Genomic DNA, 26,288 nt, shown 5'->3' on the forward strand with positions numbered 1-26,288 from the left:
AAGTATCAAGACACCTGGGTGGCTCAGTCAGTTAAGCTTCTGCCTTCGGCTCAGGTCATGATCCCAGGATCCTGGGACTGAGCCCCGCATCGGGCTCCCTGCTCAGCGGGGAGCCTGCTTCTCCCTCTGCCTGCCACTCCCCCTGCTTGTGCTCACTCTCTGTCAAATAAATAAATAAAATCTTTAAAAAAAAAAAAAAAAAAATGAAGTATCTGTATCAAATGAGGTAAACCTAGCTTAAGGAGTTAGAATATGTATATTTTTTAAATGGATAAAGCAGGCCCATGATTCCTAAATTCAATGATGTCTGCAGCTAGGAACTCTAAATTCAGGGACTTTCACACTGTTCACTTAGTACAATGAGTTGGCTTCTTTGTCTAGGCTTCAATTCCTAAAGCAGACAGATTTCTCTGAAGGATGAGAGAGTATTTTGGCAATAAGCAAAGCACCTAGTGATTCTTTTACACTGTGATCAATTTTAACTCTCAATGGTTCCATCTCTGAAATTAATGTCAAGGAGAACGTAAATTACCCTACCAAATTAATTTATTAGAAACCTAGTTAAAAATTTCCTTCACCGGGCACCTGGGTGGCTCAGTTGGTTAAGCGACTGCCTTCGGCTCAGGTCATGATCCTGGAGTCCCGGGATCGAGTCCCACATCGGGCTCCCTGCTCAGCAGGGAGTCTGCTTCTCCCCCTGACCCTCCCCCCTCTCATGCTCTATCTCATTCTCTCTCTCAAATAAATAAATAAAATCTTTAAAAAAAAAAAAAATTCCTTCACCTCCCATATCTGTTGTCCCAGCCTCTTAAATATTTCTCATATCTATGATTAAATGAGTTCCTATTTTGTGAAGCACTCGGAAGGGTATCTACTCACAATGTAGGCATTATATACATGTTTGCTAAAAAAAAAAAAAAAAAAAAAAAAGACATTTCTTCATTTGTTCAACCTTCATCTCACATCTGATCTGTTGCAGTCACACCCTAACTCCTCCCCTACATGGTACCTCCCTCTCTCTCCCTGCTCCCAATCCCATTCCTTGAAAAACATTAGTCTGATGAAATCACCCCAACCACTGTCACAGAGTCCATCAATGGTTCTGCATTTGTTTTAGATTTCAGACCAAAATCCATAGCTAAGTCTTCAAATCCCACATGCTCTGGCCCCTGCCTACCTTTCCAGCTCATTCCCACTTCTCTGGCTGCAGCCAGATTGGTCGTATTTCCTCTACTGTCCAGCATGTCATATCCCTTCTGCCCATCCACCCTTCTTCCAAACTGTTAATTCTGAAGTATCACTAGAGACCAGGGAAGACTTTCAATTGAAATATGGAGAATTAGATGATGTTAGCTAGAGAATTTGATGTGTAATGTACAACAATAATTATACTCTATTGAAAATACTGGATTAACAATATTGTGTTGTATTTTTGAAAGTTACTAGGGGAAGGGCGCCTGGGTGGCTCAGTCATTAAGCGTCTGCCTTTGGCTCAGGTCATGATCCCAGAATGCTGGGATCGAGTCCCGCATCGGCCTCCCTGCTCAGCAGGAATCCTGCTTCTCCTTCTCCCACTCCCGCTGCTTGTGTTCCCTCTCTTGCAATCTCTGTCAAATAAATAAATCTTAAAAAAAAAAAAAAAAAGTTACTAGGGGAGTAGGTCTTAAAAGTTTTTATCACAAGGAAAAAAATTCTACCATGTGATTTGATGGATGTTAATCTCATTGTGGGAATTATTTTGCAATGTATATATATTAAATCATTATGTTATATACCTTAAACTTAGACAATGTTATAGGTCAATAATTCTCAATAAAACTCGAGTGGGGGGAGTTTGGGCATTTGGGGGGTGTTCTTACTGCTCTTTAACTTATCTGAACCTCAATTTACTCTTCTATTAAAAAAACAGCAATTTATCTACCAATGAGTGGATAAACAAAATGTGGTATATCCATACAATGGAATATCATTCAGTCATAAAAGGTAATGAAATACTGATACATGCTACAAATAGATGAAACTTCAAAATATAGTAAGTGAAAGAAGATGGTCACAAAACAATACCTATTAGGATTCCATTTACACGAAATGTCCAGAAGAGGTAAATCCATAGAGACAGTAAATTAATGAGTATGAGGTTTCTTTTGGGGATCATAAATGTTCTACAACTGGAGAGTGGTGACGGTTGTACAACTTAGTTAATAAACTAAAAATTACTGGATGATACACTTTAAAAGGATGACATTATAGTATGTGAATTATATATATGTTACATTATATCATAACCCTAATATTTTTTATTTTTTTTTTAATTTTTTTTTTTTAAGATTTTTATTTATTTATTTGACAGAGAGAGACACAGTGAGAGAGGGAACACAAGCAGGGGGAGAGGGAGAGGGAGAAGCAGGCCTCCCGCAGAGCAGGGAGCCTGATACGGGGCTCGATCCCAGGACCCCGGGATCATGACCTGAGCCGAAGGCAGACACTTAACGACTGAGCCACCCAGGTGCCCCAACCCTAATATTTTTTAAATGGCAATAATAGTTTGTCCCATTTTCAAGATGCTTACATGATATAATAAATGTATGTACACATAATTTGTATACACACACACACACACACAATGTACTTACCACAATACCAGACTCCTAATTACTTCAACAAATGGTAAATAATATTATTTTAATCAAGTGACACACAAATTTTAAGTGAAGTTTAGATAAATGCATAATTGTGCTTTTGGGGGTTGACATTTACTATTTTTGCAATCCAGGAAAAACATCTCTGAACATCTATGAACTATGCTCATTGTGCAAAAACCCAAGTAATTTATGCAGATTGCTTCTTAACATACCATATCTTATTCACATTTTAATTTATAAAAATTGTGGTTAAAATAAGTCAATTTATCTCTATGTCTGTGATAACTGATTTTTTTTTTAAGATTTCATTTATTTATTTGACAGAGAGAGACACAGTGAGAGAAGGAACACAAGCAGGGGGAGTGGGAGAGGGAGAAGCAGGCTCCCCGCTGAGCAAAGCCCAATGCTCTGGGATCATGCCCTGAGCAGAAGGCAGACGCTTAACAACTGAGCCACCCAGGTGCCCCTGTGATAACTGAATTTTTTGAAACACTAGTTGTCATAAAATTATGTATGCAAAATAAATGTTATAAATATGTTTACAGGAGGTATTATATTGATAATGCGTATGTGACCTTAATTAACACTACAGACACATGACTGGATAGATCTCAGTACTGAATCTTGCATTGTCTTACCAGTTTTAGGGAACTAAGCCAATCTTTTAATGATAACATCCTCACTACACAGCTGGTTTAACAGAATGTTCCTGATTCAGTTTTTAAAAGAAGTAATGCCTAAAACTGTTGGCACAAAGACAAAATCCTGAATTTAGGCCATATGAATGTCACTTCATTGTTGTTACTGAAAGAAATAAGCTCAACTATAATCAAACTTCAGCAGCACTGCATCAGCATTCTGCCAGCTAAGCAGGCCTTGACGCCAGAGGGCCCCTAGCGATTAATATAAAACGCAGCATTTAACAATAATACAAATCATGGGAAATGCATCTTATAAACATGAAACATTATTATTTAACGATAAAGAATTATAACATGCACTGCTATTAAGTTATGTTCAATGACAAAAATTTAATTTTTCTTTTTTCTTTAAGGAGAGTAGGGGCAACATTTGAAGTATATAGTTTATTTAATGGGAAAATTATTTGCCATTTTTTTTTTACACAAAAGCTAATAAATTAGGTTTTTCTCTATTCTTCCTGTAAAATTCACTAAACAGAATTTAGTGAAATGCTGAATTTTTTTTAATTCAGTAAGGTATCATTTTATAAATTCCTGCTTCAGAAACTATTCCCCTTAGAGATATTACTAGTATAATAATAAATAGAAAAGGGGCCACATATTTATCCTCCCTTTTCCTATTATTAATCCATTCCAACAAAAATGACTGCATCCCCACGCTTGATCTTAGTTGCCTGCACAGTTATCAGAACTTAACTAAGCATTAAGTCTACAAAGAGGTATTAAGTATGCAAAGAACAAAAAAGATAATCTACACCCTCCAGGAGTTTACACTCAAGTAGTAGAGAAAGCCATGAATGAGGTGATAATAAGCATAATGATTCCATGATGTTTAAGGTGATGAAAAGAACAGATGAGGGAAAGGATGGGTCTTCAAAGATGAAGAAGAATTCATTGGGAAGCAGGCGTAAGAGCTGAGGGCGTGAGGGGGCAGGGGGTGCATTCCAGGCAAACGTAGCAGCAGATACAAGGCACAGCATGCTCCAGAAACTGGGCAAGCACAGCGAGAGAGGAGACACAGAATGAGCAGGGGCTCATCTCACAGGGGATAGAAAGACCGGGAATGAGGGGACAGATTTTAAGAGTAGACTTTAGAAGGAGCCCTTGGCAGCAACGTGGAAGGGGCTTAGAGGACAAAAAGGAAGCTACAGCAGTACTCCAGATGGTAAGGAAGAGAGGCCTGAACTAAGTGGCTATGGCAACAGAAGGCAGGAGAGACTAAGGAAGTTGTAGAAGGTAGGATGACACATCTTGATAAGTGGCTGAAAGGGGCAGGGGGTTGGGGGGGGGCAGGTGGTGTAGGGGTGAGAGAGGACTGTGGACCCAAACCTGCTTTCTGGCTCAGGGAGACTGTGGGTGACAGTGCTGTCTACCAAGAGGGGGAACATCCTATCATTTGAAACTAAACTCAAATCCCTTTCCCTCTAAGTCCTCTCTGTCCCCTGTGGTTCAATAGGATTCCTTCGGTCTCTGTATTCCCCATTCTTTTCACATGTAACAGTCATGGGGTAAGTCATGATGCATATGCAACAGCACTCATTGAACTTCCTTACTGTTAACTTTACGTGCATATTTGCACTCCCACTAAACTAGAAGCTCCTTATGAGCAAAGATCACATCTATTTGTTACCGTATAGTATATGCTCAATCAGTGTTGGCGGATGCAATTGCTGGATTATTAACACAACCTCAGGAAGAGACATATAACTACTGTCCTTTTCTAGGATCTTAAACATGTTTTAATCTTCTCTCTCTCCTTTTTAAATACAATAGGGCTAAGGGGAGATTTTAAAAAGACATCCACAGATACTGGTAAAAGAAAAACATTCTCCCACTTTCCAGGGCTAGAACAGACCTAGTTAGGGCCTTAGTGAACAGTGAGACTTTGTCTTGTCTTCTCAATATTAACCTATCGCTTTACAGCTGTAAAAACACCTTTAGGAGATATGTTCCATGAATGCCCAAGGGCAATGGGATGCCCACAACCTGAATCATTACATCACTAACAGCTAACAACAAAGGCTTTACAAAGATCTGTTTTTGGTTCACTTTTGGATTCAGGGAATGTGATTACATGAGATTTGGCGGTAGCTGGTTACATGGTCCAGGCAATGACATGTAGAAATGTTTAAATGGTCACAAAACAAAAGAACCACCTAATTCAAAAATATCTAAGCAAACTAAGTTTTTACAAGACAAGCTGCTGTGATATAATCTAATGCACTGTTCCTATAGAAGAACCCATTAATTATAGCTTCGTTCTCACTATAAAACTGTCTTACTATTTTTAAAAAAGTACATGGTAAGGATAGGGGAAGGAGGGACGAGAGGGAAAGAAAGATTAGAAACTACAGTCTGTTTTAGTAAAAATGCATTCTGTATTACCCTTTTAAGTAGTAAAAGTATTTAACTTAATTTATCTTAACTTAATTATAATTCAATTATAATTCTCCCAATATTTTAATTCACTTAGAAACTTTCCTAGAACTAAGATAACTTTCTGCCATCTGGCACAACAATATCTCCATATGGAAGAATTACTTACAGATCAAAAATAAAAGAAATACAGAGACTGTAAATGCAGTATATTTGGTGAAATACAAATGTCCTCAAATTATATTCTATAAGGTTTTACCTTAAGAGGTTTTCTCCCCCTATATCAACGTTTGGCCTTCTATAGTATTTGCTTACAAAACAAAACTACACTAAATAAATATTTTGGTAAAGTTAGCTGGAAAAAATTAAATTTAGTCTTTCATCTTTTATTCATTAGTTTGCTCAGGAACCAGCAGCACAGTTGGGAGCAAGAACAACTGGGTTCTAATTCCAGTTCTTTGCCACTGTATGACCTTGGAAAAGTCACAGTTTTTTTTCTATATTTCAGTTTTCTTTGGGCAAAACAGACATTATAACAGAATCTTTGCTTGATTACTTCATTAGTTTGGAATCATATTATTGAGGTGATTTTGACCAAAAAAAAAAACCAGACTATGGTAATAAATCATTGCTATAAGTGTTTTCAGGTTTTTAAAGTACCACTGGAAAATACCAGAAATACTGAACAAAATCAGTATTTCTGCCAAATCTATGTATTAGGAAGGGAGTTAAAGACAAAATAATATTTAACTCAGTAACATTAGTTTTACTGACCTAGCTGAACTTTAAATGTTCTTTATCAGAAAATTCACTATATATATGAAAATTACTCACTGTAACTTCAATTATAGGAATAGAGGAAAGTTATGATCATTAAATCGTCTGATGCTTTCGGATAGCTGATGGTGTTTCAAACAAACATTTTGTCCTAACAGAACTGAGGAACAGTACTGGTATCCGATAACCCTGCAGAGATCAGAGTCTATCTGTCATTTCCCCGCCTGTGCTTGACCAATTGAGAGAAACTTTGCCAGAATGATACAAATTAACAAGAAAACCAATGCTGGTAAATTTCAGTCAAAGACTATTTAACTGCCCATATTACAACTGCCCAGTGTGTGCACATCCAGATTTTCTACCTGTCTCACTGATTACCATCCAAGAGAATACTCCTCGTGTTATTTCCAACAGCTTTTCTTCTATTTGGACTGGTCTAAAGAATTAGCATGCAAGGAAGGGCCACGACCATACATCAGCATTTCTCCCATTTGGGAATATTTATACTTACGGCTGCTGCTCCAGGACTTTAACAAGGACTTTATGCTAATTTCAAAAAACACAGAATCCTGTAGGCTCAACATTGTGTGTCAACTGGCTGCAGCAGCAGCAGGAGGAGGAACAGCAGCGGGCGTGTTGATCTCTCCCTCCAAGCCGCCGTCCCTTCTCTGGCAGGCAGCAGAGTTCTGGCCCACGGTGCTCTGGCTTCATTACCATGCAGTCTCGCAGTGACGCACAACTATAGTGGAAACGCTGCTGAATGCAGATGAACTCGCCAGTTGAATGAAAGCTTACAAGTTTATTGCAAGTGCCCTGAAGGACATCGTCACCTTTCTTGCAGTGGGCATACACGTGGCCGCAATTATCTTCTCTGCCTCTGTTCCTGTTACCGGCTTTGATGAGCTGGGTCTCGGCTGCCTTCAGTAGCCAGTACTGACTGCTAGTAAACACACAAGGGTAGAGCTCTGCCCTTGGATGCCAACTTTTCTCACTAGGGGCTTGGAAATAAAAATAAATTCAGGTCTAGCGTAAGATCTTTAAATCTCTTCCTATAGTAGCTGACCAAAAAGAAGAAAAAAGGAAAGAAAAAAAGAAAAAAGAATCGGTGGTATTTTTCCCACTCCAACATCAGTTTTCTTTAGGTGATTTTAGGAGTAATTCTCTCCACCCTTCTACACCCCAAGGCAGTAAGCAGTGACTTTCTCAGCAGGCTTATGCTACAGAGCCCACTGCCTCACTTAACCCACCAGACAGAACGCTGGCTAATGGGATGAAAAGATGATGTAATGAATACTGTGGCTGAGCCCCCATCGGCCCTCTAAAACTGCTCAGCTCAGGACAAAGTTTCCTCTGCTGCATGCAACTTATTCAAAAGAGGGAACTCTATTATAATAATGGGATTATTTCAAAACATAGGGCCTTCTATTCTTAATATAGCACATAACTCCCCTAGAAAATCTTACAGTCGGAATATCAATGAATAGCAAGAAATCTTCTGGTCAAATAAAATGCATATTTTAAAAACTTTATTCTATAGGAACCGTTTCAAAACTGAAAACTGACACTGTTAGAAGCCTAGCTGCTCTTCAAAATAGTAGGAAAATTTCATAATCAAACCCAACAAATATTTTATGTTACTGTCAGAAGAAAAAGGTCTTGACCTCATAATTAGTTTACTGTGACTCTGAAGGTCAAGGGAGCATGTGTTTTTCCATATGTGGCAATATACTTGAATTGACCCATTTATGCTATTGTATCCTTTAAATACCACAAGGAATAAGTAAATTCAGTGATCAAAGTCATAACTGAATAAATTTATTCATAGCCAAATGGCTAGGCACCGTATTAAAAGCTAAAAGAACATCCTTCCATACACTAAGGGAAAAAGATAATCCTATCCATTAAGACCTATTCAGTGGTAACAGTACTGTTGAGAGTTTCATTTAAAGCTTGTCCTTTTCAGAGTAGTTCAAGAAATATGGAGTAAGTCTGGACCATTCCTACTTCTGAAAAGGCCCCAAACCTAAATTCAAACCAGGGCTGCAAAGGCTAATCACACAGACCCCCCACTACCAAAACACATTGTTTGGGTACATTGTCTTGATCAGAGACCTCTCCGAATCAGTGAAGAGCAGGGTTTCCCCTGGTCAAACGCAACACAAATGACTCACAGTGTTGCATGAATAAAGGGCATTCCACAGTCCAAAAACACTACCTCCTACATTCCATTCTTTCACATTAACAATGTATATTAACAAAGGGCTCTGAGTTGTACACAAACCAGTTTAATTTTTCTTTTCAATTAAAATATTCCCTAAAGTGATTTGACAATACAATCCTCTTTTCATCAGACAGCTGTTAACAGATTCAGGGAATAAGCTGATCTAAACCCAAACAAACTATACTATCAAGTGCCAAGACTCAGAACTGAACCATTTAAGCAAGCAGACAAGTTAGGGGACATGTACCCAGATTAGGAGTAATTCTCTCCACCCTTCTACACCCCAAGCCATATTTTCTCTACCCCTATTGAGCTAAGTCTACTAGCCTCATATAAATCTTAAAAGCTACTCAACACTATTTGGCTAGAATGGCCCACCAAAGTAGTCAAAGTTCATTCCTGGTAAACCCTTAAAAACTGTAACTAGCAAAACTAACTGTCATATAGAACATCAGAGTCTGAGAACTTTTTTGAGAGCGGGGGTAGAGGTTAAATAACGGGTGATTTTCTCACAACCTTAAAAACAGCATTTTCTTCTGCTTAAGTTTTGTCTACATGGATCTAAGAGATTATATCAGTTTCTATTCTATCTAATCAGTCTGTTACTATGTATATACAGCCAAGGCAAATTAACAGCTGCTCTGGGACACAGATGTATAAAATTAATTTCAGGGCTTGTTCTGGAAGTTCCATTTGACATCAGGATTTCCTTATAGACAGAGGGTGAGGGAAAATGGCACTTTCCATTTATATGGAAAATAATTCAACAAGCCTGCCTGTATGGGCAGAGCCTGGGCTCTGAACTTTATTCTGAAATGCAAATAATAAAATAAGTCATATTACTACTCCAAATATTAATCATAAATTTAACAAACTTCAATGGAATAAGTATTTCCTTTCTAACCCTTCCCAAAACGGTATCACCCAAATCACTCACGTATTAATCGGAAGAACTACATATCCACCCACAACTACATATGCACCCAACAATCCTTTTAGAAGACTGGGGTAGCAGAGACCTACAGTATTCTGAATGCTTTCTCAATCCCTCAATTACTAGTTGTATTTTCTTACTACACAGATAATAATACTCCCATCATTCTTCAAGTGAGTTCTCTATTTTTAACCTATTGATTAATCACAGAAACACACAGCCTAGAGCTTATTGCAAGCTTGCCAAAGACCAGTCAAAATATCAGTCCTCTGTTTTATTCTTTCTATAAATTCAGAATTCTCCAAGTTGTATCATACATATATATTTTTCGGTATCCTCACCATAGAAAGATAGTCATAGATGCCATTTCTCAATGGCATATCTTTGGCAAAACAGAAAAGTCTATTTGGGATAATTTCCTTTAACTAACTATACTACTCTCTACCTTTCAGGTTATAATGTATTAAAGAATGCTTTTAAAAGATAAGATTTCAAAAATAAAAATAAGATTTAGAATATTTTTAAGAACTTCACAATTTCAGTATTACCAGCCTTTGCTAAGATCCTCATGGCCTGGGTCAGATAATATAAAGCATTACATACAAAAGATGACCATGGCCATTCTCTTGCCCTCAAGGAGTTAGAAAGTAGGTTTCCCCTCTTCCTTTTAATCAATTCCATTTAATTCTATGCCCTTTTCACTGGCATTTTAAGGATTCATGGAATTAGTTACTTGCTTTACATGTCTAAGTAGAAGGAAGATAGAGGTACATTCTAATACACCAAAAAAAATGTGTACCAGGAAAAATTCTCAATAAATCCTTCAGAAATACTCCATTTAAATACAGGATCTGAACAAAATGTCCCCCAATATATAATGGAGTTTGGATTTAACAGAAACTATCAGACAATTCACTGAAATTTATCTAAAAGGCAATAAAAGTCGTCAACTGTTAACATCCTTAAAAAGGGTGCAAAATATAAGCATTATCCCTTATATTAACACTTTTTAAAATATCTCAGAAATTATTAAACTGGTAATCCAAAACAATTATAATATGATAAAAACCAGAAACTTGGCAAGTTTTTCTATATAAAATGTCAACTACCCTACCACTCCTAGAGCCTTCTACAGCCCCCCAAATTTTGGCCTCTTCAAAAAGGCCATATTTTTTCTGGAGTTTAGAACAGAGATTGAAAGGCTTTAGGTATGGAAGGAGAGATGCTCTCAGGTCTACTAGGTAATTAACACTACACCTGAAATACAAAGAAGAAACAGGGTGGGGGGATGGGGGAAATAGGTGATGGGGATTAAGGGGTGCACTTGTGGTGATGAGCACTGGGTGATGTATGGAAGTGTTGAATCATTGTATTGTACACCTGAAACTAATATAAACTGTATGTTAACTATACTGGAATTTAAAATAAAAATAAACAAAATTTGTAAAAAAGAAGAAAAAATGGTTATAAAAATTACTTCAGATTTTTCTTTGGATTCTCATTAAGTAATGCAACAAAGTAACAGCAATTATCTATAATTATATCAGTAATTAACATTTACTTCTTAGTGCACTTACTTTTCTACTTACTTCTTATATATTTTCCAAACTTTCTACAATGAATTCAACATTTTAAAACTTCACTACAGAAAGGGAGCCGGGCTCCCTGGGTAAATGGCTGATTCCTAAAGCTAGAGCACGAACACACATGATAAGCCTAGAACATCTTTTGTAGGGCCAGAAAGTAGGAAAGGGCTCAAAACACAAAATAATGTGGGTATAGCAAAAGGATATGGGAGGCAACCGAAAGAGGGCTGCCAATAGCCAAAGCAGTTTTGGAATATAACCCCAAGTATAAAATAAATATCCATGAGTCTACACTGATAAAAATAAATGATTAAATAAATAAGTAAATAAGTAAGAGAGAAGAGACAAATCTCATATTGTACAGAAAAGAGTTAACCTAGCAGGTCTGTTATCCTTTGAAATGTCTGCTCACAAGATTGGCTCTTAGCTACCATGTAAGAACTTCGATTTTAAAAGGGCCCCACCATTCCCAGAACTAAAAAGCATGGCTCACTATGCTAAACTCTTGGTACAAACAATATGGTTTATGCTAAATATCTGCTTTCCTTCAGGGAGTCTAAAACTTGGGGATGTGTCAGGCAGGGGATGCCTATGTGACCAGCCCCAGTAAAAATCCTGGGCACTAAGTTTCTAATGAATTTCATCAGGAATGTCACAGCTCACTACCTGGGAATCAACTGCCTCCTCTATAATGCTACTGGAAGAAACTCTGGAAGCTGGCACCTGGTTTCCCATGGATTTTGCCCCATACGCCTTTTCACTTGTTAATTTTGTACAGTACCCTTATGCTGTAATAAAGCCTAGCTGTGAGTACAACTATATGCTGTGTCCTGTGAGTCCTTCTAGTTGATCGTTAAATCTGAGAATGGTCTCATGGACCTCTGAGACATATTCAGAAGAATTCCAAATAATTCATGTAGATAATTCACCCTCAAGAAGACGGAGCATTACTCTCAACCCTTAAAAGCATGAGCTATATATTTGGTGGCTTCCTTCCAAAGGGTACAATAGAGATAGCAGGGAGAAAAGAATAATTGTATTGTTAGAGAAACCTATGTCAGCCAGGAGATCAAGGTTAACACCATCAGTGATAAGAGTACACACTCTTGATATGATTATGATAAAAATGGCACTTTACCTCTGTGTTCTTCTTACCAAAAAGCCATCACCCCAGTCTAACTATGAAAAAAAAAAAAATTAGATAAACCTAAACTGAAGCATGTACAAATTATCAAAGCAATACACCTCAGCATTATCAAGGTAATGAAAAACAAGAAAAGCCTAAGAAACTATAATAGTTGAATAGCCAGAGCATTCTGTAGATACTTCAGAAATGTAAAGACTACTTTAAACCCTCCTTAACATGGCTTCAAAGGATCCAACAGGCCTCTAAGGATTAAGCTATCTGCAAGTACTGCCTTCCAGAACAAAGAATGACAGTCTTTAAAAGAATGTAACAAAATGTAGCTCTCAACAATGTCACATTTACAGTGTCCAGCATCCAATAAAAAATATTTTAAAACTATTAAAAATTACTATTAAATTATCTGTCACGATGTAGGAGAATATGACCCATAAAAATCAGTCAATAGAGATCCAGAAATGACAGAAATGATGGAATTAGCACCTGTGCTCTTTAAAAAGCTATTATAAATAGGCTCAAGGACTTAAAGGAAAAAAAATAAACACAATGAAGAGAAAATAAAAGATATAAGAAGCAGACTCAAATACAACTTTGAAAGATAAAACACACCCTCTATCCATAACAATAAATTCACTAGATGGGACCAACAAAAGATTAGATTTGGGGGAAGAAAAAAAAATCAGTAAACTTGGAGAAATGGAAATAGTAGCTCCAAAGTGAAGTGCAGATGACAAAACAATAAAAAAAAAAAAGAATGCTCAAAGCCTCAGTGACCTCTGGAGCAACACCAAACCGTCCAACGTATGTTTAATTGGCATCTGAGAGGAATGAACAGAAAATACTCTTTGAAGAAATAATAAAAACTTTTTAAAACTGAGGAAGACTATAAGCCCACAAATCCAAAACTGTCATCAAACTTCAAGCAAGAATAAATACACACACACACACAAAAAACAAAAACAAAAAACCCATGCCAAGGCACACCATAATCAAACTGCTGATAACCAATGACAAAGAGAAAATCTTAAAAGCAGTCAAAGAAAATAATTTACACACAGAGGAAAAAGATAAAAAGTCAACCCAAATGTTTCATCTGAAACTCTACAAGGCACTATCCTGGGCACTGAGTCTCTAAGAGGGGTCTCTGGTTGGTAACACTTCACCCATAACATTGCTGAAAAGCTTAAAGCATAAAACTAATGCCCTACACTTCTATATCCAGTGAAAATAGCTTGCAAAGATATAAGCAAAACTTTTCTGAGACAGAGAAAAGCTGAAAGAATCTGTCACGAACAGATCTGCATACAAAAAAAATGTTAGAGAAGGTTCTTCAGGCAGAAGCAAGATTATACAAAATGAAAACTTGAATTCACACAATTGATGAAGAATGCCAGAATCGGTATATATATGCAGGTAAAGAGACCTTTCATGTCTCATCTTAAATTACTTTAAGTTAATTGACTGCTTAAGGCAGAAGTGGTTAACATACTGTCAGGTTCATAATATACGTAAAAATAAAAAATCTGACTACAATAGTACAAAGGATAGAGGGGAGAAATAGAAGTATAAGATTTTAGGATCTTACATTATACATTAGATTTATGTTATTATTTCAAAGTAGACTGTGATAAGCTGAAATTCATTTTGTAAACTCTGAAGCAACTAGTTTAAAAAAAAAAAAAGTGTTTTAAAAAGCCAATAGTAGAATTACAATACTAAAAAATATACAATTAGTCCAAAAGAAGGCAACAAAAGAGGGGGAAAAAAACAAGACAGAAGGTACAAATAGAAAATAATAACAAGATACATTTAAGCCCAACCATGTCACTAATTATATTAAATATAAATTATTTAAACACTGGAAGCACCATGCCAAGTGCTAAATGATAATTTAGTGAATAAAACAGATCTTTGTGCCCTTGGGAAGGCTGCACAATGGTGCAGATAAAGAATTTGGATTGGGGGGGGGGGGAGTCCCCACATACCAACATGCAAATATAAAATTACAAATTGTTGTTAAGGGCTGTAAAGGCAATAGAGTGGGCCTCCTGACATAGAAAACCAGACGAGGCCCTACTGAGTTAGGGTGATCAGGGATGGCCACTCTGAGGGGACAATATCAAATCTCAAATCTGTTCAGCAATGTATCTCCTGAAGAATGAATCTTTATGCTTAAACCCAAAAAGGAAAATAGATTAAAATCAAAGTAACTCTGGCTGACCAAGGATTAGGGTACCAGCATCATACCCACTTTTTTCCTTTCACTTACCTGAGATTTGCAAAGAACCCCTGAAATATCCAGAGGGCTCCAAGAAATACTGAAATCATTAGTTGAATACTGGAGAAGAGTTCTGAGCAGGAACAAGGAGAGACAGACCAGTTGATGGTTAGGTGGAGAATGGGCTTCAGGAGGTTCTCCTGAAGTCTCCTGAATATAAGCTGCTGAGGGGAGAGAAAAAGACTAAAAAAATACATAGTATACTTACAGTAATTAGGAAAAAAGCCATAAAGATGGCAATAAGAGAGATTCCAATTTTTCCTACTAGATACTTCTTGATATATTTGGTGACCAATAGGATAGGGAAAAAAAAGCTGAAATACTCAAAAGTGAACCCTAGGTTTAGGTGACTACATGGATTGTGGCACTGAACATGGAAGAGCCAGATGTAAGTCACATCAAGAGTTTGGGCTCCACCAATCTAAAGTACAAAAGAGATGTCAGGACTAGAGATAAGAAGAGGCTACAGAGACAGAAGGGAAGTAGACAGACCCCCACAAGCTCTCTCTCCATCTTCTCCACTGATGAGGGGGAAAAAATGAATTCATTATTTTCAAGTACCTCCTAGCCAACAATAACCAGAAATTAATGGATTCAGCTGAACTGAGAGAAACAAAACAAAAAAAAGGGGGGGGGGGGAGGGAGAGAGAGAGGGGGACAATAAATCAAATATAGCACTATGAAAGAGCCAACAAAATAAACAAGTCAGTAATGAAGGGAATCTGCTCCTGAAACGGACCAGAATTCCATCTAGGTTTCTGGATAAAAAGGTTTCAGGTTACGTCCACATTAACTGCTTACTTTAGAAATGTAAATCAAGTTTCTGAATTAATAGTTACAGCTATAAAAGGATTTCTAATAGAAGTTCCATACAAATGTCACAGATTGGCCCAATGCATCAATATATTCACAAATTAGCAACATAAAATCTGTGAAGAAGCATTTTTAACTATACTCTATAATTTTGGGAGTGGCTACCTATGCAGCAATTATATTACTTGTGTATTCTGTAAGGTGCAATTACTGTTACCTTCCCGACAGGGGGTATTTATTAATAGACCAACTTGTTCCTAGCTTTTGGTTTAAGTTATTTTTATGTTTCACATATTTTTAAAAATTGCTTCCTCTGCTTAAAATGAAACAGTCCAGACCCTGTAATCATACTTTCTTCCTTGCCGTCACAAACCATACCAATTTGCTATTATTTGGCTCAGTGCTAAGATACTATTATTTCTTGAATAAAAAAAATGTTTATGAATATATTTAAAATTCTTGAGATCCTTATCTGGACATGAGAAATTATTTTCAATTGTCTGAAATAATTTTTGAAGATACTGTTAATAAAAACCCAGATTTAAAATTTTCCAGGGATGCCTATCTGGCTCAGTCGGAAGAGCGTGTGACTCTTGATCTCTGGGTCGTTGAGTTTGAGCCCTTCATTAGGTATAGAGATTGCTTGAAATAAATAAAACTTTAAAAAATAATTAAAAAAATAGGGGCACCTGGGTGGCTCAGTTGGTTAAGAGTCTGCCTTCGGCTCAGGTCATGATCCCAGGGTCCTGGGATCGAGTCCCACATTGGTCTCCGTGCTCAGTGAGGAGTCTGCTTCTCTCTCTGCCTCTGCCACTCTCTTTCCCTCTCTCTCTCTCTCTGACAAATAAATAAAACCTTTAAAAATAATAATAGGGGCGCCTGGGTGGCTCAGTCGTTAAGCTTCTGCCTTCAGCTCAGGTCATGATCCCAGGGTCCTGGGATCGAGCCCCGTGTCAGGCTCCCTGCTCAGCGGGGAGCCTGCTTCTCCCTCTCCCACTCCCCCTGCTTGTGTTCCCTCTCTCGCTGTGTCTCTCTCTGTCAAATAAATAAAATCTTTAAAATAAATAAATAAATAAATAAATAAAAATAATTTAAAAAATAAAAATAAAATTTTCCATTCAAAAAGCTACTTATCAGATTTGTATTTTTACAATACACATAATGTATATTCACTGCCCCCCAAAAAACTAGAATTGTTAGTACTAAGATACTTGTGTGCTAAAAATGGCATAAATATATATTATTATCAATAATCAATATCTATTATTCAATATATCAATATATATATTATTATTATATATTATCAATATATATTATTCAGATGTATTGGGAAGAAAAGAGTATTATATGCATTATAATAGGTCAATCCTACTGGCAAAGGATAGATAAAATTCTATAAGCTATGAATAGGGTGAACACAAAATGACCAAAGCCAGACTTTTTTGAGCACAAAAGTAGGTCCTATCAATGACATGCCAGAACAGAGTCTAAACCACAACTGGCCAGGGTCTACGGAGACCTATGGTCACTGTATCCATGAAGCACCCATTACCAAGTAAAGGCTCACTATTTCCTGCCAACACTCGCCTTTCTGGATTTTTCCTACACTGCATGTAAGTTTTCAGTCAACTACAAATTTTTATCATTAACAAAGGGGTGAGTCAGAAAGGCTGCCATCAAGTAGAAGGGTCGAAACCAGAAGAGGAAAGAAGGTGTCAATAAACTGCACAGGGAACCAAATGGACAGACAAAAAACCCACACTTAGCAAGCAGAATACCAGTGGGGGTGGGAAGAAAAGATGAAGAGATTGTCCAGTAGAATTAAATGGGCAAGCCTAAAACACAGAAAAATATTTATGCATGGGTCACCTTAACATATACTGCATTAAAAGGAATTTGGAAAAACATGCCTTCATAATCTTCTTTAAAGCCCGACTCTAAACCCAGTAAATCAGAACCCATATTTTTATAAGTTCCCTAGGTCATTCTCAAGCACATTAAAGTTTAAGAAGAGCTACTTTAAAATATACTAATATTTTTATTTTTAAATATACTATTATCTTGCTTATGCCATTTTTAGCACACAAGTATACTCATTTAAAAATAGAGATTGGAAGGGGCACCTGGGTGGCTCAGTAGGTTAAGCATCCGACTCTTGACCTAAGCTCAGGTCTTGATCTCAGGGTTGTAAGTTCAAGCCCCACATTGGGCTCCATGCTGGGTGTGGAGCCTACTTTAAAAAAAAAAAAAAAAGAGAGAGAGAGTAGGAAAATTCAGAGGCCTAAAAAATAAATTTTCTGTATTTCTTACAAAGAATGTTTCAGAGTTTTTTTTTTAAAGTTTCTTTATCAAGTAGACTAGAAATATATACGGGGCTTACGCTTCTTGAGAATAGTATAAGAGATCATCACACAGCTTACCTAGTCTTAAATCATTCTTTAGAAACAGAAAAAGCTATCAAAAATTTAAGAAAAACAAGATTTTAGGATTTAGTTAAGATGACTATAATTTACATCTGTAATAATTAAGTTATTTTGGGTTATGTTTAACAATTTAAATGAATAAATCAAATGATGGAATGTTCACTTTGCTGATATAGAATTTAGAAAAATATAATTCTAAGCCACCAGACTGATCCTCATCTTAACTGCCATCTTTCTACAAAGAATCACCTGAGATTATCTACTTACCTTTATAGCTAATTTATTCTTTTAAATAACAATAAAAAAAATGGCTAGGTTTATTAAATTTAATGATTAAAACAGACAAAGTGTGTATTCTATCCACATATGTAGTTAGATGGAGTGAGAGATGGGTGGAAGGTATAGAGCCTAAAGGAAGGAGAGTGAGTTCCAATGTGGAAAGACCATAAACAAAACGATTGATAAAAGCGACCATTCCAGAACTCAGCAGGACACTAAGGGCATACGGGAAATGTAATAAAGCCAACAATTGTTATCTTTAAAGAATAAACCATCTGGCCTTCCACAAACAGTCGGTGAGTCACAGGTTTTTTTTTAAACTGGAGAGACTTTAAAGATCACGTAACATAATCCATTAAATTTTAGATAAGACAGCTGAAGCCCAGCGAGCACAAGTGACACAGTTGGATCCTGAATTGAATCAACAAATATTTATTGAACACCTACTATGGATAAAACACTATTCAGAGGGCTGTAGAAAATACAAGTAAGTATAACGTTAGATGCCTTCCATTCTCTGCTTCCCAGGTAAGTTACTCACATGGAGCCCTCTGATGTTAGCAATATTCTTTTCTATATTCTAGTTTAGGGGTTTGAACACTTCGGCCCACAGGCCAGATCTGGTTCATAGCCTATTTTTGTAAGTAGAGTTTTACGGGAACACAGCCGTGCACATTCATCTGCATATCGTCTGGGCCCCTTCGGCTCTAGGAAGTCAGAGCTAAGTAGCTGGGGCAGAGATGTGCAGCCTGCAAAACCTAAAATATTTACTATCTGGCCCTTTACAGAAAAGGTTTGCCGACCTATGTTCTAGATCACTGTCTGCACGATTTGAGGATTTTGTTTGGGGTTTCTGGTTGGTCTGTTTTCATTTTGAAGCTACTGGAAGGTTAGTTTTGCCTCAGGAGCCACGGCCTACCGAACACTGTACTAGATGGTTTTGAAGGAAAACCTGGTGGGCTAAATATGGCAACTGACAACAGCTCTCAGGAACAAGTAAAGACTTGCTCTGGGACATGGAGGACAAGAACCAAAGGCGAGAGGACTCTAAAATCCAACCAACATCTACTAACTGCTTCCTAAGTACCTGCCATGGGGCTAAGCTCTGGGGGCTCCCCACATAGGTAAGATCAACTCTGTTCACAAAGAACTCACCATCTGGTAAAAAGAAACAATACTTTTACATTAAATGGAATAACAGAAGCTAGTGGACAACGAGTTTGAGTCCTGACACAAAGAGTAATTAACTGAGGCTGAGGGTGAGGGAAAAGATTTAAACCCAAGGATAGCCACGCAGAGACCTCGGTGGCCCCCACAGAGCTGCAGATCCGGGACATGGCCAGGACTGGAAGCTGAGTCCACGGTTGTCTCAATCCAAAGGCTCCTGCTTGTACATGGGTGGAGTTAACCTTTGGCCCATACGCTGCTTCCCGAACTCCTTTTATAGCACACTTTATTTTTTGTTTAACTTTTCCAGTATATTCCTTTAGTTACATTTTAAACTTACATTCAGCTTTAGTCATCTGTACCTATTTTTACTGTGCTTGTTTTTAACCTCGTCTTCATTGTTTCCTTAATATCTTCCGATATAGATATTATTTATCCTCTTATTCACCTTTTTATGCCTTTATTATTTCAGTATATTTTGCCTAATATTTATTTAGTTATATATTTTTCTTACCTACGTCATTTCAACTATTTTATCCTAGATGTAATACCTTCAATTGAGAGGAAGAATTGTAATATTTTAACAACTAGTATCAAACACAACCAGTACCCAGTGGGGGAGTATCAGTTCTGTGATTAGGAAACAGCACAGTAAATGGGGGGGGGGGGGGAGACTATTCCAGGCCCCCTTAAAAAGGGAGACAGATGCATCTTTACTTCAATTAAGTTTCTTGCAAATCCTTTCTAAAGGCCAAGGAAGTAAAACCCTGACCCCAACTCAAGCCATACTTAACTGTGCCAATAAAAAAAATAAATAAACATCCACGTGAGGAGACAGTCTAAAATGATCTTTCTTATGAAGTGTTAAACTAACTTTAAAAACAACCAAGAGAGGGACACCTGGGTGGCTCAGTCGGTTAAGCGTCTGCCTTCGGCTCAGGTCATGATCCCAGGGTCCTGGGATCGAGCCCCGCATCAGGCTCCCTGCTCGGCGGGAGGCCTGCTTCTCCCTCTCCCACTCCCCCTGCTTCTGTTCCCTCTCTCGCTGTGTCTCTCTCTGCCAAATAAATAAAATCTTAAAAAATAAATAAATAATTAAAAACAAAACAACAACAACAAAAAAAAACTAACCACAAGGAAGTACAAGGTCACGCTGCGGCACTAACTTCCAAAAACCTTTGTATCTGCATCCTCCAATCATTTGGCGGTGGTTATCCGGAGGAGCACACACATTGCGGACCAAGAAGGGAGCACAGGAAAAAGTGCCTCAGCCCCAGCTCCTGTGAACTATCATGCCGCTATAAATCACAAGTTTTTGGAATTAGGCACAATAAAAGACCTAGATCCAAATTCCTAGACTATTTTCTAGGATGCAATGATCCAAGGATAAGTTCTCGTTAGACATGATTCATCTACCTCCAAGTCAAAACTCCAAAACTTCTCGTAAATAATGAAAGCCACCGTGTATTAAACTACGTGTCAATTCTGCTGCCATTTTTTTTTTAAATAATCTCAAAAACAATGCTACAAAAGAAGCTATCATTCAAATGGAGAGGTGAGGTTAACTGGCCGAGAGAGATGAAGGACACATAGCCAGTCACCACGTGAGCTCAGCTCAGCTCCGTCTGGATCAAGGCCCACTCGGCTCCTTTCACGGTCCTCCACTGCCTCTTTCCTGTCGCTGCTGGGGGGCTTCCCGATAGCTCGATCACGAGAATTCTCACAGATGCAGAGAAGGCGTGACTAGAACACGCAACAAGGCTTCTACGTCCTCCGATGACTGCAGCCTGAGAAGTGCTCCAAAGGCTCTCTCAAGGCAGGGACGCTGCTGGATTTCATGACACTATGAAAGCCCAATGCTTCCAAATCCCACTTGTATGAGCAAGAAAAATTCCTGAACTCCTTCACATATTTACACAAAGTATCATTTGGGTCAGGCCAGAAATTCCATAGCAGACGGATTATTCTTTGGAGCTCAGGTTCTTCCCAGACATTGCCTTTCCCACCATCCTTTTTATCACATTTGAATTCCATACGATTCTCCCATCTCCTTAGGTCTGTTCTCTACCAGCAGAAGTGTCAGAAGAAAACCTCATCTCTGTGTTCTCCCACGACCTCCTCTAAACTCTCTATTAATAGTCCAGTCTCTGAAGAAGACTTCAATCACTCTTTACCCATCTCATTCCTTTCTAAACTGGCCTGCCACGCTACTCTGCTACCCAATACAGGGCGTATCAAACAAAAATGAGCTATTCTGGAGATATAAAATCTGACCATGGAGAGCAACGGTTTTGCAAAAAACAAAACTGGAAAAATCACTTATTAAGGAAATCCAGTCAGTAACAGCACCCCCTTTTCTTTACTAGTCAAATACAGATAGCAGCCTTCAAAACTCAACCAAGAGGGACGCCTGGGTGGCTCAGTCAGTTAAGCATCTGCCTTCAGCTCAGGTCATGATCCCAGGGTCCTGGGATCGAGTTCGGCTCCCTGCTCAGCAGGGAGCCTGCCTCCCCCTCTGCCTGCCGCTCCCCCCTCCCCCGCTTGTGCTCGCTCTGACAAATAAAATCTAAAAAAAATTTAAATAAATTAAAAAATAAATAAAACTCAACCAAGAGGTATTTGGAATTTTATACTAAGTGCTACATTCTGCTTTGTCCCTGCTAGTGAGCTGTGCCGAATACCTCAAGAGAAGTATACCAGTATACTATTTAAATGTTTATTATCCCATGGAGTCATTAACACTTTGTAATAAAATGGAATGGCATCCCAATGTGTGCCTCTTAATGGTTTTTGTAAAACTCACATGAAACGGCTATTCACTTCATCAGCTTATGTAACCAGAGTGTTATAAAAATAATTATCAACTGCTCATTAAAGCCAAACACAGGGTCTCAAAGAGTAATGCTTTATTTTGGAACTAAAGTTTCTTCCTATTGAAATATAGCTCTTAATTAAAATGAAATCACCCCCCCCCCAAAAAGGGTATGTACTTTAGTGGCACAATTAACTTGACAGAAGCCCTACTCTTTAAAAAAATATATTTCATACATAAAGATTTGAAAATCTCAGACACTGCAGCAAGATGGAGTACAAGGAACAAGTGCCTGACTTTAAAGCCACGGCTACCACTTAGGAGCTAAAAGACCTCAAATAATTCGCTTAAGCCCCTCTGAAGTTTTAAAACTTCGTACAACAACCTCTATCTCACAAGGTTTGCAGGAGGACTTAGAGAACATTTTCTCCTTCAACCAGTCCCTCATTGAGCAACTATTATGTTTCAGGTCCTGGAACACATCAGTAGGCAGAGTCTATGCTCAACTTACTTTCTATCTGGGGTATGCACTAAATAAGTAGACAAAATTAAGTTATTGGTAAAACAAGAAAACAGTGGCCAGAATACAGAGGTGCTCAAAAGTTTCTTCCATCCTTAATGTTGATATATACTCAGTTCTGTTCAATCATCTCTGTTCCTGGCAATTATAAAGTCAATCCTATAACGTATTTACACTTATTCTTGACTCCAAAGAGAAAATTAAGGTTGATTCCATCAGAATAAAAATAACCCAATCTTGGAGATGCAAGGACTTTGCAGCTGTCACAATAGAAGCCTGTGGAAACACACTGCCTGATTCTTAGGATCTGACTCATGACTATGCCTAATAGTCACTGTTCTTCAGTGACTGGACAACATGGTAGTATATTCTCAATCAGTGAAGGGCATTTTCTCCCCACCAACTTTTATGCCTGAAGATAGATATCATTTATGCCAATTCTACCAATATTTATCAGTGAAATCAGTCTATGACCACATGATTAGGACTCTTCACCAAAAATATATGGATAGTTAAGCATGTTAGGAATAAGATTACATACCATGAACATCTTGATTCCTTTTTTCCATTAAGGAAGTTGGGACAGAAAATAAACAATTTACTTCTTTAACAAAACTGCAACATTACACAACTATATACAGCAGAGTTCCTTTACTATAAATTACAACGGTTAGCTAATCATCTAATCAAAAAGCTCCATTAAAGATGGAATCAGGGGAAACAATGATCAATAGGTCCACTAAAGGTTTTAACTTAAAATATAAAATCCATGATTTATTCCCTAGCATTTTGATATAGTGCCAAGTCCCTAAGGTGAATTTGCTGATCACAGCATTGTCTGCCTTGCCTAAAGTCCAACCTATCTACATCGTCTATGATTCCCAATTTCAATTTCTTCAAAGTGGAAAGGGAAGTTGAAGGTATCTGAGGAGAAAACCCTTCTGATCTTACACACTTCTCCGATCTACATGTAATTCAAACGCCCCCCCCCTTTTTTTTAGGAATTGACTTTTATGGAGTCTGACCAAAGCAGTCAACCTTGTTTACACCAAAACAACCCCTTCTTTTCAGTCTCATACTTCACTGAATTATGTAATACCTAATTAAGTTACATGATCACAATTACAAGCATAACTGGCATAAACAGGTTTGGCTTAAAACACAGCCAACTCTTGGTAAGCCCACACAATTTAACCTGTTGGGTGCAAAAATGGTGGGAAAGGCTTTGGACAGTGCACAGTGTACCACAGGCATTTGTTAAGATATTTTACAGAGAAACAAAGGATCTCCGGTAAATCCAGTGAGTTGAGAATTTCTACAAAATTCTTAAAACATTAAGTTAACTTAATATTTAGTGGAAAAATGAAAAAATTGATCAAAAGCAAAGAAAAATGTTCAAAATATCAACCCTGCAAATACCTCAAAATTCTATGCATATTTTTGTTAAGGAAACCCTATGCATCCATAAAAACTTCTGGAGTTATAAGTAGTAGCAGGTAAATTTCTATATATTGCAGACTGGCTTATTCTCAATTGATTCTCTCACAAAAGTATAGTTATCTACCCATTTTACAATCTTGTCTAACATCCCCTAGAAATCACACCTCCCATTTTGAATTAACAAGTAAATAAGTTGGCAACAGATCCAAGTACAAAGCTATGAGAGGTCACCCTAGTCTCTCTCTAAAAGAATAGTTCCTTCTTTGCATTAGTGATATGAAATCTCTTCATAGTCTTCATTTCTCCTTTCATTGCATGAACAAAACTGTAACACCCCTTAGAAGAACTGTACCCAGTCATATTTGCATGACTTCTGGCTAAAGTACTGCATTATCTCTATCCCAGAACCACCAGTAAACAGGAAGTAAAATTCATTCAAGCTGAGTTCGAAGCAACCTATTTGCACATTGCTGTGAATCATGTGTGTCTTATTCTTATGTACGATATAAATTTAGTATCAAATCTTGAGATTCAAGAAGAAGGAATTTGATCAGTAAATTTAAATTTAAGAACCAAACATTTTAAGACCGAATCTCTGTACAGAAATTGCCTAAGAAGTCCTGTCAATTAATTTTAAGTCACTCCACTACGAAGCTGAATTTTATTCCTGAAGAGAAAAACCGGGCAAGAGTTATTCTGCAAAAAACTTGAGGCCTCTGAAATTTCAGACAACAGATTCTTCAGTACTCCATGATTCTGCTTTGCTTTGACTGTGATTGGTAAAAAGAAAGATACTATAGAAAATTCTTAATCATTAACTTGAGTGTTTATTTGCAAATTAACAAATTACAAATCTGATTGTTACACTTTTTTTGAGAGAGAGAGCACACCAGTGGGGGGAGGGGCAGAAGGAGAGGAAGAGAGAATCTCAAGCAGGCTCCACACTCAGTGCAGAGCCCGATGCAGGGCTTGATCTCAGGACCCTGAGATCATGACCAAGCAGAAATCAGGAGTCAGACGTTTAACCAACTGAGCCGCCTACATGCCCCTAATTATCTATCACACTTTATAATATGTGTGCTATGTTCAAAAAGGTGTAAGATAGTCTTTAAATTAAAAAAAAAAAGAGTCCTATTAAACTAATGGGCATAGCATATTACATTTAAGCATCAAGTCTAACCATACTGTTCATGGCACAGTAAAGAAAACCAAATGATTCAAGAGTGAAAGTTAAAGGAAAGGTAAATTTTTAATAACTTAAATAACTGCACATATAAATATATTAATATGTTTCACATACACATACACTGCTGAACAAAAAACTAAGGGCTGAACAACTTACAGATTTTAATTTAATACACACTAATCCATCAGCAGCCTCACCTCTACGTCATCCACCCAAGTAAGTGAAGAGCATGAAAAATGACTTCTCACCAGTACATTGTAAATGACAACATATATTTCTTCTTAAAACTTAAAAGCTCCTTCTCCTTTCTTTTACATAATTGATATTTTTAAAACAAAATATATGGTTTCTCATAAACATGACCTTATTTTTTAAGCTGACAAGAAAAAGTGTTAGGAAGAATACAAAAAAACAGGGACACCCCCTGCCCTGGGGAGCTTAAATTGAGAAATTTTTGAAAGGTTATTTGGCATTGTTTATCAAAATTTAAAATGCACAGAAATTTATACTGAGAAGTAATCATACAAAAGTATAAAGTGATATACCAAGGGATATTTATTACATAATTATTTTTAATAACTAAAAATTGAAATCATTCTAAATGTTCATCAATAAGACACTGATTGAATAAATTATTATATCCACACAATGGAGAGCATTTTAAGTGAGACAGAAAGATGTTTAGGATATATTAAATGAAAACGCAAGTATCAGAACAGTTTGGATAGTAAATCTCATTATTAAATTCTACAAATAAAAATGTGTATGTGCCTATTAAAATATGCATAGAAAACAGCTATAAAAATATATATCAAATTTGTATGGGGTTTACAGAAACTCTCTTCTTTCTACTAAATATTAATTTATATGAGCCTGTATTTATTCCCTAAGATTAAAAAGCTCATACAGAACATTTTAACATTTTAAAGTGTTTTAGTCAAAAATGTAAAAACTTAAAGCATTTTTCCCTCTTCTTCCTAAAGGATTTT

The 26,288-nt window shown here is 37.2% G+C and overlaps 1 protein-coding gene across 9 annotated transcripts in view; it reads right to left on the reverse strand.

Annotated features, from left to right (window-relative positions):
• The window catches only part of FRYL (FRY like transcription coactivator), a 254,467-nt gene that overhangs the window by 158,705 nt on the left and 69,474 nt on the right, over positions 1-26,288 (reverse strand). For 7 of the 9 annotated variants that reach the window (XM_032400322.1, XM_032400324.1, XM_032400331.1 and 4 more), the window contains one exon: positions 7,008-7,494. The exons of the other annotated variants lie outside the window; for them this stretch is intronic. In XM_032400322.1, the coding sequence (XP_032256213.1) occupies positions 7,008-7,080 (73 nt within the window). In that variant the 5' untranslated portion in view covers positions 7,081-7,494. Of the gene's footprint in view, positions 1-7,007; positions 7,495-26,288 lie in introns of those variants that run through there. 9 annotated transcript variants of the gene reach the window in all.

Source organism: Phoca vitulina, unplaced genomic scaffold (assembly GCF_004348235.1).
Source record: "Phoca vitulina isolate PV1807 unplaced genomic scaffold, GSC_HSeal_1.0 scaffold3, whole genome shotgun sequence".
In the NCBI taxonomy this organism is placed as follows: domain Eukaryota; kingdom Metazoa; phylum Chordata; class Mammalia; order Carnivora; family Phocidae; genus Phoca; species Phoca vitulina.